Source organism: Ceratotherium simum, chromosome 33 (assembly GCF_057802395.1).
Source record: "Ceratotherium simum simum isolate JZ-2026a chromosome 33, ASM5780239v1, whole genome shotgun sequence".
Lineage (NCBI taxonomy): Eukaryota > Metazoa > Chordata > Mammalia > Perissodactyla > Rhinocerotidae > Ceratotherium > Ceratotherium simum.
In genome coordinates, this window is record NC_141932.1 from 12,286,090 (window position 1) to 12,301,380 (window position 15,291).

The 15,291-nt window shown below is 54.3% G+C and overlaps 2 protein-coding genes across 4 annotated transcripts in view; one reads left to right on the top strand and one right to left on the bottom strand.

The window, feature by feature from the left end:
• Positions 1-6,967: 6,967 nt before the first annotated feature.
• Positions 6,968-12,167, top strand: FUZ (fuzzy planar cell polarity protein). Of its 3 annotated transcripts, none has more exons than XM_004440298.3 (11): positions 6,968-7,232; positions 7,484-7,605; positions 7,874-7,958; positions 8,206-8,274; positions 8,497-8,601; positions 9,421-9,618; positions 9,749-9,844; positions 10,166-10,272; positions 10,348-10,412; positions 10,496-10,570; positions 11,564-12,167. In XM_004440298.3, exons 1-11 carry the CDS (start codon positions 7,122-7,124, stop codon positions 11,788-11,790), a joined length of 1,260 nt encoding a protein of 419 aa, XP_004440355.1. In that variant the 5' UTR covers positions 6,968-7,121; the 3' UTR covers positions 11,791-12,167. The 3 variants fall into 3 exon arrangements, with proteins under 3 accessions (XP_004440355.1, XP_087277471.1, XP_087277472.1); XM_087421346.1 differs by having other exon boundaries at positions 6,989-7,055; XM_087421345.1 differs by lacking the exon at positions 10,496-10,570.
• Positions 11,826-15,291, bottom strand: part of AP2A1 (adaptor related protein complex 2 subunit alpha 1) — a 32,926-nt gene continuing 29,460 nt past the window's right edge. The window contains exons 16-23 of the mRNA XM_087421344.1: positions 15,046-15,102; positions 14,858-14,940; positions 14,655-14,745; positions 13,332-13,454; positions 13,132-13,248; positions 12,979-13,048; positions 12,629-12,763; positions 11,826-12,262 (exon numbers count right to left, since the gene is read on the bottom strand). Of these exons, the coding sequence (XP_087277470.1) occupies positions 12,185-12,262; positions 12,629-12,763; positions 12,979-13,048; positions 13,132-13,248; positions 13,332-13,454; positions 14,655-14,745; positions 14,858-14,940; positions 15,046-15,102 (754 nt within the window). The 3' untranslated portion in view covers positions 11,826-12,184. The remainder of the gene's footprint in view (positions 12,263-12,628; positions 12,764-12,978; positions 13,049-13,131; positions 13,249-13,331; positions 13,455-14,654; positions 14,746-14,857; positions 14,941-15,045; positions 15,103-15,291) is intronic.

A 15,291-nucleotide genomic window follows, 5' to 3' on the forward strand; every position in this document is an offset into this window, starting at 1 on the left:
TTTGCATCAAGATCCAAACAAAGACCAAACACTTATTTAGACATGATCTCTCTTAAATTTCTTGAATCTAAAGCAGCTCCCTTCTTTTCTATGGCACTGTAGTGAAATTTTTAATAAAATTATAAGGAAGATAAAAGTAAATTGGAGATAGAAAAAATGATCAACGGGTAAGAAGATTAAAATGGTACCTAAAATTAAGATCTGCCCTATTAACTACAAGGAAACTTTTCTTTAGATAAGCTGAATGTATGATTGGTTGTATTAACTGTTTTTTAACCATTTCCATTAATGTATTACAAAGGGTACAATAAACAATTAGATATTTTAGCCTGGACTTCAGCTTCTGGCATTATGATGGATTAGGTGTTATAACACTGTTTTTGTGACATCAGTGGTTTCATAAGAGGTAGAAACAGTTTTCAAGACTCCCCCTCCCCCCAAAAAAGACAGAGAACCAGAAATTAACAAAAAAGAGGGGGTTGGAGTAGAGCTGAGTGCAGGGGAAGGGGCTGCATTGGCATTACCAAGAGCCTGAAGGCAGGTGTGAATTGGAAAACTGAGTCTGGTTCTCCAGCTAAGCAAAGAGCTTCTGGGGCAACAGAATTGGTTCCAGGTTTAAACACTCATGGCAACCTGCAGAATTAGAAGTAAATCCTCCACAAAGGACTCAGGTCAATGTCAAGTAATGAGTTCACAGTCAAAGACCACCAGCACAGAGGCTAGGACTATGAGTCAACAGAAACAACAGTTAACAGATGTAGACCCCCACCCCCAGGTCTCCATAATGTGTAAAATGGTGGGAGAAATAAAGGAAATTATCTAAGTTATCTTGTGTTGTGTAACAAATTACCCAAAACTTAGTGGCTTAAAGCAACAACATTCTTTCACAGTTTCTGTAGATGAGGAATCCAGGCAAGACTTAGCTGTCTCCTATGCTTCAGAGTCTCTCACAGGCTGTAATCAGTGTGAGCTAGGGCTGTAATCCTCTCAAGGCACAACTAGAGAAGGATCTGCTTCCAGGCTCACTCTCATAATTGTTAGCAGGATTCAGTTCTTCACAGGCTGTTGGCCAGAGGTTGCCCTCAGTTCCATGACCTCTCCTTTGGGGAGGTCACAACGTGGCATTGGTTGCAGCAGAGCAAGCAAGAGAGAGAATACAAGGAAGATGGAAGTCACAGTCTCTGTAACCTAATCTCAGAAGGGACATCGCATCGCTTTTGCTAAATTCCATTGTTAAAGGCAAGTCACAGGTCCCATGCACACACAAGAGGAAAGGTAGTGAATACTAGGAGGTGGAGATCATTGGGAGCCATTTTAAAGATTTTTTTTTTATTTGTTTTATTTTTTCCCCCCAAAGCCCCAGTAGATAGTTGTATGTCATAGCTGCACATCCTTCTAGTTGCTGTATGTGGGACTCGGCCTCAGGATGGACGGAGAAGTGGTGCCTCGATGCGCACCCGGGATCCGAACCCAGGCCACCAGCATTGCAGCGCGCGCACTTAACCACCAAGCCACAGGGCCGGCCCCTGGGAGCCATTTTAGAAGCAGCCTATCACAGACACAATCACAAAGCACAGCCAGCAGCAAAAAAATATGGAGGGGGCCAGCCTGGTGGCATAGTGGTTACGTTCTCACACTCTGCTTCAGTGGCCCGGAGTTCATGGGTTCGGAATACCCAAAGGAAAAAAGAGAATGGAGGAGAGGCAATATTTTAAGAGCTTACATAGCTTATGGCTGTATATTTTCTGAAATTGATTTAAAAATATTAATCCTTGGATCCTGGAAGCACAAAGTATAAAATCATGATAAAAAAGAATTACTGGGGCTGGGCGGGTGGCGTAGTGGTTAAGTTTACACGCTTCGCTTTGGCAGCTCAGGGTTTGCAGGTTCAGATCTTGGGTGCAGACCTATGCACTACTTATCAAGCCGTGCTGTGGCTGGCAGCCCACATACAAAATAGAGGGAGATGGGCAGGGATGTTAGCCCAGGGCCAATCTTCCTCAGCAAAAAGAGGAGGACTGGCAAGGGATGTTAGCTCAGGGCTAATCTTCCTCACCGAAAAAAAAAAGAATTGCTCACCTTGACTCATCGTAGTGAAAGAGAAGACTAAAAAGTACCCAGAGGTAAAGAACAGACCTCCACAAAGAAATTTTATGTAGAATGACAGCCAACTTCTTAACAGCAAAAACAGAAACTAGAAGATGGTGGAATATGTTAAGAGTTTTGAGAAAAATTAACTATCACATCAGAATTGTACGATAATGAAGGTGGGGGAAAGACATTCCAGGTACTAAAAACAGAATTAACTCCAGCAAACTCTCTAAAAGACAGAGAGGGCCGGCCCCGTGGCGTAGTGGTTAAGTGCGTGCGCTCTGCTGCTGGCGGCCCAAGTTCCGATCCTGGGCGCCTCAGCGAGGCACCGCTTGTCAGGCCATGCTGTGGCAGCGTCCCATATAAAGGGGAGGAAGATGGGCACAGATGTTAGCCCAGGGCCAGTCTTCCTCAGCAAAAAGAGGAAGGATTGGCATGGATGTTAGCTCAGGGCTGGTCTTCCTCACACACACACACAAAAGAAAGAGATATTGTCAGTATAATAAGAAATATATATTTGGTCTTTGTTATGTTTCCTGGCACAGAGCTCCTAAAACCTTTGTAAATTTCTGAGTGAGACGGGTGGTAGGAGCATCTTTTGTTATAATATTTGGTCTTAGTCTCTGGTTGGTTCCCGACACAAGAGCTTCTAAGACCTTTGGAATCTTTGGAGAGAAAAGAGTGTCTTTTGGTATGCTGGTGAAATGACTCATGGCTGGGGGCCCCTAGATGGCTTTGGGGTGGGGCTGGTCACCAGAAGGATCAAGGCAGGATTAGAGGGTTAGAACTTTCAGCCCCATCCCTGACCTCTGGGGAGGAGAGAGGAGCTGGAGATTGAGTTAATCACCACTGGCCAATGATTTAATCAATCATGCGTACCTAATGAAATCTGCACAAAAACCCCTAAAAGATAAGGTACTTGGCTACCCGGGCCCCAGTAGGGATGCAGGGCTACCCCAGGGCCCGCGAGTCCTCGAGGACTGGCAGGAGACTGAGGCGAGCCTGGACAGCCTGGGAGACAGAGCCCGGCGGGCCGAGGAGCCAGTCACCAGCACATTGTGGATTCTGAAGAAGCTGCATAGGCAACTGGCAGCGGTGGCTGTGGGTGCCAAGCAAGAGGCCCTGGGTGCAACTGGCGTGAGGGCGCCCCCAGGACCCCTTGCGCCTCCTGGGTACCCAGGCAAGCAGGGAGCCCATGGGCACTCTGGCCCTTGGGGCATTCCTGGCATCGTGGGAGCTGGGGGTCAGACTGGCAACACAGAGCCCAAGGGAAAATGTGGAGAGAAGGGTGACCAGGGATCCCAGGACTTCCTGGCTGGCGTGGCCAGGAAATCAATGGCAAGGATGGAGATCAAGCGTCCCAGGCGCCCCTGGAGAGGCAGGCCTGCCAGGCCCCGTGGGGCTGCCGGGCTTCTGTGAGCCTGCTGCCTGCCTTGGAGCCTCAGCCTAGACCTCTGCACGCCTCACGGAGCCTGGGTCCATCAAGGGGCCATGAGCATAAGGCCAGGACCAAGCCTGGTAGGCATCCTGGGGGGAAAGGGCTAGGTCCCCTCTGGCTGGACGTGCACCCCATCCCTCAGCCCAGGAAACCAGCTTTCCCAGGACCTTCTGCCTGGGACCCAGGAGTCCTGAGGAAAAGGAGATTCTAAAATATGGGGGAAGGGAAGGGAAGGCATCTGAGTGAAAAGATGAGGCCGACAGACAGAGCAAGTATCGCTGGAGAATTCAAGTTCCAAAAAGGATGGGGTGGCTTTCCCTCCTGGAGCACCACTCGGGTGTTACCAAACAAACGTCTCCTTAACCCACACCACCCTCCACTGGCGTTCTTGCGCGTGAGGCAGGTGGACTGAGGTCTCTGCTGGTTCCCGATCCCATTTTCACCCCCTAGACTTGCTGGGTGACTGCTGATGGGTGACCACCCTGAGGTGGCTATCTTTAAGCCAGCCCGCTACCTCCTCCCTGCCTCCCCCCCATCTGAGTATTTAAACACCCATCTCCCTTCTCTTTCTGGCGTTGCCGTCTTCCACCACCCCACTAGACCCACCCAGGCCTTTCTGTAAATAGAAGCCCCCAACTTGGGCATAAACCACAAAAAAAAAATAAGACAAGGCTTTGGAGGGCCTCTGGGTTGGTGAATGCATCCAGATGCTGGGAGGGCAGCGATCCCAAACTCCATGGGGACAGACGCTCCTGCACTGAGGACCCTTCCGGACCTCGTCCTAGGTACCTCTTCATTTGCCTGTCCTATTTTTTTTTTTTTTTTTTTTTTGGTGAGGAAGATCAGCCTTGAGCTAACATCTGTCGCCAATCTTCCTCTTTTTGCTGAGGAAGATTGACCCTGGGCTAACATCTGTGCCCATCTTCCTGCACTTTATATGTGGGATGCCACCACAGCATGGCTTGATAAACGGTGCATAGGTCCGCTCCCAGGGTCTGAACCCACAAACCCCGGGGCCGCTGAAGCAGAGTGCACGATCTTAACCAGCCTGGCCACTGGCTGTCCATTTTAATCCTTTATAATAAACCAGTAATAGTAAGGAAAGTGTTTCCCTGGGTTCTGTGAGCCATTATAGCAAATTATCGAACGTGAGGAGGGGGACATGGGAACCCCTAATTTGTAGCCAACTCAGACAGAAGTGTGGGTAACCTGGGGACCCACTACTTGTGACTGGTATCTGAAGTGGGGACAGTCTCGTGGGACTGAGCCCTTAACCTATGGGTCCTGCACTAACTTCAGGTGGTTAGTGTCAGAATTGGATTGACTTGTAAGACACCCAGTTGATGTCCACAGAGAATTGGAGAATTGCTTGGTGTGGAAAACCCATACATTTGGTGTCAGAAGTGTTGTAAGTAGGGAAACAGTTTTCCAGCAGGGTGTACTTCAGGAAGCAGGAAAACTAAAAATTATGCTGGAAGGATGGTCTGAGATGCAAGAAGGAAGAGGGAGGGCAAAATGAATCATAACACATGTAATTACAAATAAATATTGCCTGCATAAAATAAGAACAATATTCAATGAGGACATACAGAAAAGTCAAAACTAAAATGCTGTCAACACTAATTGGTTAGGCTGGAGGGAATTTACAGAGTTAAGCTGTTATGTGCTTTTTGTATTATTTCAGAGAGGGTCTAAGATCTTGTTTACCTTTTTGCTAAATTAAATGTGTTTTGTCAAATTTCAAGGATAACCAATAAAATCAAAGAGAATTAGAGTGTCTAAATTTGAAACCAGACCAGAGAGAAAAAAAAGGATTGAGGAAACAAAAAATAATCAATCCAAAAAGGATAAGAAAGGGAGAAAAATATTAAAAAGGCAACAAGAAATATAAAAGATGGTAGAAATAAATCCAAATATATCAATAGCTATGATAAAAATAAATGGACTAAAAAAGAAATTCATGGAACTACAGGGAGAAATTGATATTTTACTTCTTTTGTTATTTTATGCATTGGTTTATTCCTCCAGAAGTTTGATGGAATTTAATGGGCAGGGTGAACTACTTAACTTTCTTATCAGCTTTAGAAATCAAATCAGGAATGCAGGCAAAACATGTTTTAAAAGAAACAGATGTTTTTTAACATTACTATACATTTTGTAAATATGTTTGGATGAATAAAGGCAACTATTCAAAGAGAAAAGATCTAGCTGATTAAATTCATAACTCAATGAAGATTTACTTTATCACTTACACAGAGGAAAGAACTTAATGTATGTCGATATGGGATTGGATAAATTGATTTTGTTACATCCATAATATAGATTATAAAAAAGACATTTAAAAGAGACAAAGTAGGGCCGGCCCTGTGGCTTAGCGGTTAAGTGCACACGCTCCGCTACTGGCCACCCGGGTTCAGATCCCGGGCTGCACCGATGCAACGCTTCTCCGGCCATGCTGAGGCCCCGTCCACCATACAGCAACTAGAAGGATGTGCAACTATGACACACAACTATCTACTGGGGCTTTGGGGGAAAAAAAAAAGGAGGAGGATTGGCAATAGATGTTAGCTCAGGGCCGGTCTCCCTCAGCAAAAAGAGAAGGATTAGCATGGATGTTAGCTCAGGGCTGATCTTCCTCACAAAAAAAAAAAAAAAGACGAAGTATATGCATACGCTTTGATAAGAAAAGGAAAGTTTGAAAACAATATTAGCATAGTGATCCTATTTGTGAAAAGGTGTGAATGTTCTGTGTTAAACTGTCAACTTTTTATTTTAGGACTATTTTCATATTCTGCATGATATACTATCGTGTATAAATTCATTACAAAAATAATATTCTTGTTTTGATTCTGGAAAATAAAGAATCTCATCATTCTTTTTCTAATAAAAACAACCATCTCATTCGGTGGTTGCTAGGCAACGCTCGCCGGACCAAACCATCGTTGAAGGAGAGGGGGGGAGATGGTGTTTGTTTTGATTTCGCTCTAAGGGTGCTCGGCCATCTTTGAGTGGGGCACAGCTGTTTACATTCTTAGACTGGATATTAGACTGAATGGTGGTTGCTAGGCAACGCCTGGGCACTGTCGCCATCTTTGAGTGGGGCATAGTGTTTACCAGTATAAAAGGGAAAGCTAGAGCGAAGTGGTTGGTAGGCAACACCTTGGCACCGTCGCCATCTTTGAGTGGGGCACAGCTGTTTATCAATTTAGAATGTGAAACATCCCGGTGGTTGCTAGGCAACGCCTTGGCGCAGTCACTACCTTCAAGCTGGGCTCTTCATTCTCATTAAATAAATGGAATCAAACCACTCCAGGGAAAGACTACGAAGCTTTGCAAGAACAATTAACCTCCATCTTTGTTAGGGGTGTTGTGACTTCCGGCTGGGGCGGAAGAGAGCCTGACGGGGTTTGGGGCGGTGCTGGATGGAGGGTGGGTTTGAGTTGGATGAAGAAGGCGGGAATCTAGTTCTCTTCCAATCAGCTCCCCATCTCGCCCTCTGGCGTTTTCGACGGCAGCCCGATTTAGGGTGACTACGGGCATGCTCCCAGGCGGCCACTGACCGTCCCCACGAGGGGACTGGGGAGAGTTCCAAATGGGGGAGGAGGGGACAGAGGGCACCGTACATCTCCTGTGCCTCGCGGCCTCCAGCGGGGTCCCCTTGTTCTGCAGAAGCAGCCGCGGCGGCGCCCCCGCCCGCCAGCAGGTGGGGCCCTGGACGCCTGGATCTCTGGAACAGAAGGGGGCTAGGCGCTTGGACCGGGGTTTTCAAGGGACTACGGGCTGGGGAAGTTTGAGAGTTGAGTTTCGAGGGCCGAGGATGCAATGGACCAATAATCCTTGTTCCGCGAAGAGGAGGGGCCAAGGGATCTAGAAAGAGGAGGGGGCCAGGGGCCTGGACACTTGAGGAGGAGGAGGGGATTGGGGGCTCCTCTAATGTCCCCAACCTTTCCCCAGCTCCCGTTCTCTGTCATCGGCTCCCTCAATGGAGTCCACATGTTTGGGCAGAATCTCGAGGTGCAGCTGAGCTCTGCGAGGACTGAGGACACGACCGTGGTGTGGAAAAGCTTCCATGACAGGTCTCCAAGCCGTAGCTTGGGGCAGGGATAGCCCTTGTTGAAGACGACCCGAGGCCTTCCAGCTCTCCAAGGCCAGCTGTTTACTTGGCTGTGCGATCTCTGACAAGCCGGTTACCCTCTCTGATCCCCAGGGTTTCTCTGTATGAGAAGCAGGTTGTGCTGGGGGAGGATGTAGCTGGCACCCATAATCAAGGGCAGACTCTACTATCCTCATCGCCTGTTTCCCTGGGCTGGACTCATTCTTCCTTCTCACCTTCCTTTCCCACAGCATCACCCTCATTGTTCTGTCATCTGAGGAGGGCACCTCAGAGCTGAGGCTGGAGAGACTACTCCAGATGGTGTTTGGGGCCATGGTGAGACTTCCCAGCCCTCTTTCCCAAACCCAGGAATCTGAGCTCTGAGCATCCTTCTCCCTCAGACCCAGAAGCCAGGCCCCCAACACCCTCCTCCTCCAAAACCCAGGAATCCTGGCCCTCGGTCCCTCCTCCCTCACACTGAAGAATCCAGACCCCCAGCCTCCTCCCTTAGTCTGAGTCCCAGCCCCTCATCTCTTAGAACCAGTTGTCCAGGGCGCCTAACTCTCTTATATGGTTCTTCTAGGTTCTTCTTGTGGGACTTGAAGAACTGACCAATATCCGAAACGTAGAGAGACTGAAGAAGGAGTTGAGGGTGAGGCTGCAGGACATGAGGATGGGAAGTTAGGATACCTGGTCTCTTTTACTTGGGAACTACATTTCCCAGCAGCCACTGGGGCAGCCAGACCCCGTGGGTTCTTGGGGCTGCTTGGTTGTCTGACCCTGGAGGAGGCCCAGCAGAGGCCGTTTTCTGAAGGGCAGGCAGCAGATCTGGGGTCCACCTGGGTCCTAGGCTCCCCCCTTCTCCTTCTGCTAGGCCAGTTACCGCCTCATCGACAGCTTCCTGGGGGACTCAGAGCTCATCGGAGACCTGACCCAGTGTGTGGACTGCGTGGTTCCTCCAGAGGGGTCTCTCCTGCAGGTATTGGGGATGCCTTGGAAACTTTTAAACCTGTCCCCACAGCCCTGGCTCAGTCCTCATCCTCCTACCCGTGGACCATTACCTCAACCTCTTCCCATCCTCTTGGCTTCCAGTCCGACCCCCATTTGGCTCCAGAAAGATCTTTCTACAATGCAAGCTGACCCTGCCCCTCGCCTGGTCACAGCCCTCCCATGGCTTCCATCGCCCCCTGGACAAGGCCCCAGCCCCTCAGCCTGGTGTTTGAGGACCTGTGAAATCTGACGCCTGCCTGCTCACCCTAACCTCTGCTAACTCCACAATCCACCTCCCCGCCCACCCCCGCTGCCTCATGGGTCCCAGAAATCTCTAGAACTTCCCAGCTTCGCAGCCTTGGCACATACTGTTCCTTTTGCCTGATGCATCTCTGTCTACCCTTCCTTAAATACTGCTCTTTTTGTTTCACCTGGCATGGCCGCCTCCTAGCTGTGTGACGCTAGGCAGGTGACTTGACCTCTCTGAGCTTTAGTAGGTCGTTGATTGCACCTACGTGTCACACAGTAGGCCTCAATAAACCGTAGCTGCTGCTGGTATAATTATGAGCTTCAGTAGCACGTGTCAGGCTAGGTGGCAGACTCCTTACCTAATTGCCCAGTGTGACTTGGCAATTGTACCTGCACGTGAAGGTGGGGGAACTCAGGCCCAGGGAGGGTGAGATGCAAGAGCATGGCCACTAGGCAGTGAATTGTATGCCGGTGTCTTCCCACTCCTCGCCCAGCTGCGGAGTCATTGCCGCCACTGCGGACATTTCCTGACCCTCAGTCCGCCTGCCTCCCTTACCAGGAAGCCCTCTCTGGGTTCGCCGAGGCCACGGGCACGGCCTTCGTCAGCTTGGTCGTGTCGGGCCGAGTGGTGGCAGCAACGGAGAGCTGGTGGCGGCTGGGGACGCCGGAGGCCGTGCTGCTCCCCTGGCTGGTGGGCTCCCTGCCGCCGCAGACCGCTCGCGACTACCCGGTGTACCTGCCGCACGGGAGTCCCACGGTGAGTGGGCGGGGCCGGCAGGGGAAGGTGAGGCCTGGGGCCGGCGTGCAAGAAGGGGTGGGACCTGGAGGAGGGGCTTGCGATAGGGAGGGGCGGCGCTCCGGCCAGCCCACCCTGCGCCCCGCTTCAGGTCCCGCACCGGCTTCTGACCCTGACGCTGCTGCCGGGCTTGGAGCTGTGTCTGCTCTGCGGGCCGCGCCCTCCCCTCAGCCAGCTGGATCCACAGGTGAATCCGGGCCGTGTCCCGCTGCTCCCCGGTTACACCCTCTACCCGCGCGCCCGGCCCTTCTCTCACCACCCTGCCCTCCGAGGGCTCTCTAGCCGGGACCCGCATTTGGTCAGCCCCGCCCCTCCCGTAGGCCCCGCCCCTTTTGGGTGCGCTCCAGTCCCCTTCACCCCAGCTCGGCCCCTATTTCGTTCTTACCCCATCCTTGAGGCCTCGTTCTCCCACGGTCCCCTCCGCCCTTGTGGGCCACGCCTCCTCCCCTTGGTACCTCCCTGACCTCGCCCGCCGGCCCCGCCTCTCGCGCGACCACGCCCCCTGCAGCTTCTGGAGCGCTGGTGGCTGCCGCTGCTGGACCTGCTGCGGGCCTGCCTGCCGCTGGGACCCCGAGCGCTGCCCGCTGGCTTCCCCCTGCACACGGACATCCTCGGGTAGGGCTCAGATGGGGCAGTGGGTTGGGGGTCCCCATTCTCTCTTCCCTTGCCATGACACCCCCTTTCCCACAGGCTGCTGCTTCTCCACCTGGAACTGAAACGTTGCCTCTTCACCGTGGAGCCCTCGGGGGATAAAGGTGACTGAGGAGGAGGCGGCGCCGGGAGGCGCGTGGGCCTGGGAGGGGCTCTCTGTCACCCTGTCTCTCTTCCCCCCCTCCAGCACCTTCCCCTGAGCAGCGCCGGCGCCTCCTCCGCTCCTTCTACACCCTGGTCACTGCCACGCACTTCCCACCAGGTCAGCGGTGGGCAATGTCCCATTGCACGGGCTGGGCCACTGAGTCCTAGGCCACATAAGGTGGGAGGAAGGGTTGGGGCTGGGGAAACTGGTAGAACCCCGCATGCACTGGGCATGGCTCTCCTTGAGGACCCAGCACCAACACTGAAGGAAGGGAGGGGCAGGGAGGTCCGAGCCTGGAGGTTCCAGAACCTTCTGGGTAACCCTAATAGTTAACAGGAGACCTCAGCTATTGCCAAGTGCTTTTATATGTGATGACTCACTTCATCCTCATAGGGAGGGTTATCTTCTGTTGTGTCATCGTTCCTATATTACAGAGGAGGAAACTGAGGCTCAGCTAAGAAGCTCAGAGCCACGGTTCAAACACGGGCAGCCTGGCTCCCACATCCCCACACTCTGCTCTACTGCTCAAAGTACAGGCTTTGCCCATAGTCTTTGGGGGTGGGGGAGTTCCACAGAGCGGAAGTTAGGAGGGAAAAGTTGTTGTAGGACCTGTGAGGCCCAGAGAGACAGAGGAAGGAACCTAGGGGGGACGCTACAACCCCAGCGAAGACCCTGAGGAATGTAGCAAAATGGTAAAGAGCTCCGCCTTGGAGGGGCAGGCGACTGTCCTTCCTAGCTGTGCGACTCCACCTCCCCCGCCTGCTTCCCCCATGTAAGTGGCAGAGTCTTCAGGAGGGTTCCAGGAGCTCGGGCGTGGAGCCCAGTGCCTGGCACCTGGGAAGCATCACCTGCGTGTTTACAGTCTGTATTGCTAATCAGATTGCCCGGGGCTGCACACAGTATCCCCAGGAAAGCAGGGTACCGAGGCCGGGTGGGAAGATGGGGAGAGTCTGTGGCCTTCTTCAGGTCACTGACAGCCAGCTGGACTGGGGAGGCCTCGCCTGTCAGGAGTCAGAATCTTAAGCCCAGGATGGGGTGTGGCTTCCATAGGTTGCATCCCAGTTATCTAGGCCCCACTGGTCACCTCAGCCCTTCCTGTCCGTCCTCCAGAGCCGGGGCAGCCGGAGGAGACGGCGGAGGACGCAGCCCATGGGGCCCACGTGCCGAGGGCCTGCTACCTGGTGTCGGGGCCCGAGGAGCCGGGCACAGGCTGGCGGCTGGTGGCCCTGCAGTTGGGGCCCCGGCGGCTGCTGCTGCTGCTGTCTGCTCAGAGTCCCACCCATGGGCTGCGGAGCCTGGCCACCCGCACCCTGCATGCCCTCACCCCGCTCCTCTGACCACTGGGTGTGAGCCATCGACATGGACACTGAGCTATTAGCGTCTCTCTGTTTACTCGCTCACAATAATACACAGCCCCTGGACGGGGGAGGGGCGGAGGGGCTACGACGGGGTGGGTGGGAGGGGAGGAGGCGCCCGCTTCCCCGGCCCCTCTCCCCTCTGTGCTTGGGGGGGAAAGGGAGGGGGGGCTCCCCCTTACCCCCCAGAATGTAAACAGCAGCAGATGAACAAAAATAAAAATACAAAAGGCCGGAGGAAGGTCCTAGGCATCCCCCCACCCTGGGGTCTTCCCTGTCACCAGTGGAGGTCCCCTCGCTGCCCCAACCACCAAAGCTGCCTCAGTCCTAGGGGCTGCCCAGCGCCGGCCACATCCCCCGGGGCAGAATCCAGGGCTCAGAACTGTTGGGCCAGCAGTTCGCACAGGTGACGGGAGACGGGCTCCTTGCTGGTGCGCAGGGTCAGGCGGTACATCTGGGGGGGACATAAGGGGGGAACTCAGGGAGGAGGCAGAGGAGATGAAGAGCTCAGAGGGAGATAAGAGATGAAACAAAAAAGGATAAAGGGATCAGAAAGGTGATAGAAGGGACAAGAGACAGGAATAAAAGCACAGAGACAGGAGATAAAGGATGAAAGAGAGACGGAAGGTGGAAAGGATACGGAGAGCGGAACATCAGGGAAGGAAGGGGAGAGGGAGACCAGAGGATGGAGAGACAGGGACACAGAGCAGAGGGACGTGATTAAAAGAACAGAGGGAGGCAGGAGGGACAGGCGCAGAGAATGCGCACAAGGCAGGGGGTGACGCCTCAGTCTCAGGAGGGCCTCCCAGACTCCACTCACCTGAGCCTGGGCGTTGGGCTCCAGCCGGAGCAGACAGCCCACCTGCAGGGCTTTAGTCTGGATGATTCCAGCCCCGACGAAGTTCTCAGGGTTGGGGTCCACGTTGTCCAGGAGAGCAGAGCCAAACCCCAGGAGCTGGGGAGGAAGGAGTAGCCGTTGGAGGGTGCCAGATCGCTGTCAGCTTCCAGGCAGTGGCCAACCCAGTTCCCCAGAACCCTTGGGAGTGGGAATTGGCCTCTCTTTACAGACGGGAGAGGTTAAGTGGCCGCGGCTCCCCACATCCCAGTTAGGGACAGGCAGAGCCGGGATGTTAGCCCCGGGGCGCCTCCCCGGTCTCGCGCGTCTCTCACCTTGGCCTTAGTAACTTCTGCGTCCATGGGGTGGTTGGCTTTGAAGATTTTCTGCGCCTCCTGTTGGGGGCTGGGGGCGGGGAAAGGGTCGAGTCAGGGACCTGGAAGCCCCACCCCCCACGTGAGGCCGCGGCCCCGCCCCCCGCGGCTCACAGGCTCAGCTGCTTCCAGCGCTGGAAGAAGTCCTGGGCCGCCATCTCCGTGGGCTGGAAGAACTTGTTGACGGTCACGGGCAGCTTCAGGGTGAGGGACTGGGGGGCGCCCCCGTACCTGCGGGGGAAGGGGGAGGCTCCGTCAGGCGCCCCGGAGGCCCCGCCCCGGAGGCCCCGCCCCCGGAGGCCCCGCCGACTCACCGGAAGCGCACGGACAGGAGCGGGGGCGTCAGGAAGTCCCGCAGACACTCGATGTTGAGCACCTGCTGCACCTGCGCCCCGCCGTCCACCTGCGCGGCCACGCGCTTGGTCTGCACGGCCAGCTGTGCCCGCTCGGGGTCAAGGAAGCCAGAAACAGGAGGCGGCCCCGCGGCGATCTTATGGCCATGAACCCGATGGTTCCGAACTTTCCCGACCACCCCGGGCTGCCCAGCCCTCCGAGGAGCCGGCCCTGCCATCCCGGTCTCACTCTACAGGCCCCGCTCCGAAGTCCTTCCTATGCGATACCCCTCTGCCACCCCAGAGGGGTCGCGTCTGGCCTTCCCCTGGGCGCAGCAACCTCCACGACGGCACATGTCACACGTCACACCGTCCTGACGCAGGGGCCCCTCCGTGCTCCGAAGGCTGCCTTGGGTCTGAATCCCAGCTCTTAGCACCTCACTGACTGTGGGCAAGTTACTTAACCTCTCTCAGCCTCATCTGCAGAATGGACATGGTGTCAACATTCAATGACATGACGCACTACAATTACCTGTCAGCGTGTTCAGCACATGGTGAGTGCCCCAAAATGGTGGCAGTCAGTATTGTCATCATCTACCTTCATGTCAACCACCCACTGGCAAGGACGGGGTCTTATGCATCTCCCCCCTGCCCCTGCCCCATGCCCAGCACAGAGTGAGCCTCTGGGAAGCCTCTGGAAGTGCTGATGATGAATGAAGTGAAGAACTGAAAACGTCCTCCAAGTTTTGGGATCTAACCCCTGTAATGTCACGGTGTGACAATGGAGGCCCAGAGACGGGGCCAAGGGGACTAACACTGCTCAAGCACTTCCTTTAGGCCAGCCACCCTTCCAGGGTTTTCCAATCGTGCTGATTTTCAAAACAACCCTATGAGAAGGAAGAGGAGGGTCTGCACTTCAGAGAGAGGCGAGGGAGGCTCGGAGAGGCAAAGTGATCGGCTCAGCAGAAGGCCCTGGTCAGCATCAGGACCCCCAGGCCTGGCTCTCATGTGCAGGAGGCGCTGGAATCATGGGTGTGGGGCCCGACGGAGGACGGGCTCAGGACACAGAAGGGGCCTGACAGGGACAGACTGAGGCCTGGGGCAGATGGGGTTCCAGAAATAAAGCCTTCTGTGCACCTATCGTATCTCTTCACTGTGATCTCCTGTCCTGGGGCAAAGGGGCCCACCCCCCTTACACATGACACGAAATCTCAGAGAAGTAACCACGTGCTCAGACTCTCAAGTAAGAGGGCCGAACAGGGGTCTGGACCTGGGTCCAGGGGGGTAGGCCAGGCCGAGAGGATATGAGTCTGGAGGTCTCCGGGGTGGACGACGGTGGGCAAGAAGTTCTGGAACTGTATGGAGGTCTTGTTGCCATAGAAGAGATACATGCGGCCTGCGGTGGGTGGAGGGAGGCAGGGCTCCAGCCAGGTTCCTTCCACTCCCTCCCCAGCCGCCACCCAAGCCAAGGTCTCCCCGAAGTATCCCCACAGCCCACGGGGACGCACCCAGGTTCTGCCGGAACTCTGACTTGACTCCGATCTGCAGCAGCTGGTTCTCGAACAGGACCCCGTTGTTCTTGCACACGAACCTGGGTGGGCGGGGGGGGGCTCAGGATGACAGGGGGCCTGTCTGGGCCCTGCTTTGTGCTCCCCACCTGTCCCCACTCCCCTCCCTGGTCTCCCCCAGGACTCACTTATTCAGGAGTTCGTCAGCTTCCGGGATGGGCGGGCTGATGTCCTCAGGACCTGGGCTGCAGGCGGGAAAGGAGTGAGATGGGAGGGGGCTTCGGGGGCTAGAGGTAAAGGCCCAGAGCTAATGGGTGGGAAACAGCAAGGCTTGAAAGGACAGAACCCCAGAATCCACATACCCAGATTCCCCAAAGAACCTCAGAGAACCCCAGAATCAGACCAGCAGTTGCCTCTAATGGGAATAGGCCCTC

Coding starts and splice junctions, on each gene's coding strand:
- FUZ (XM_004440298.3), top strand. CDS start 7,122: ATGGGGGAGGAGGGGACAGAGGGCACCGTACATCTCCTGTGCCTCGCG. Junction 7,606..7,873: donor TGGAAAAGCTTCCATGACAG/GTCTCCAAGCCG, acceptor CCTTTCCCACAG/CATCACCCTCATTGTTCTGT. Junction 8,602..9,420: donor CAGAGGGGTCTCTCCTGCAG/GTATTGGGGATG, acceptor CTCCCTTACCAG/GAAGCCCTCTCTGGGTTCGC.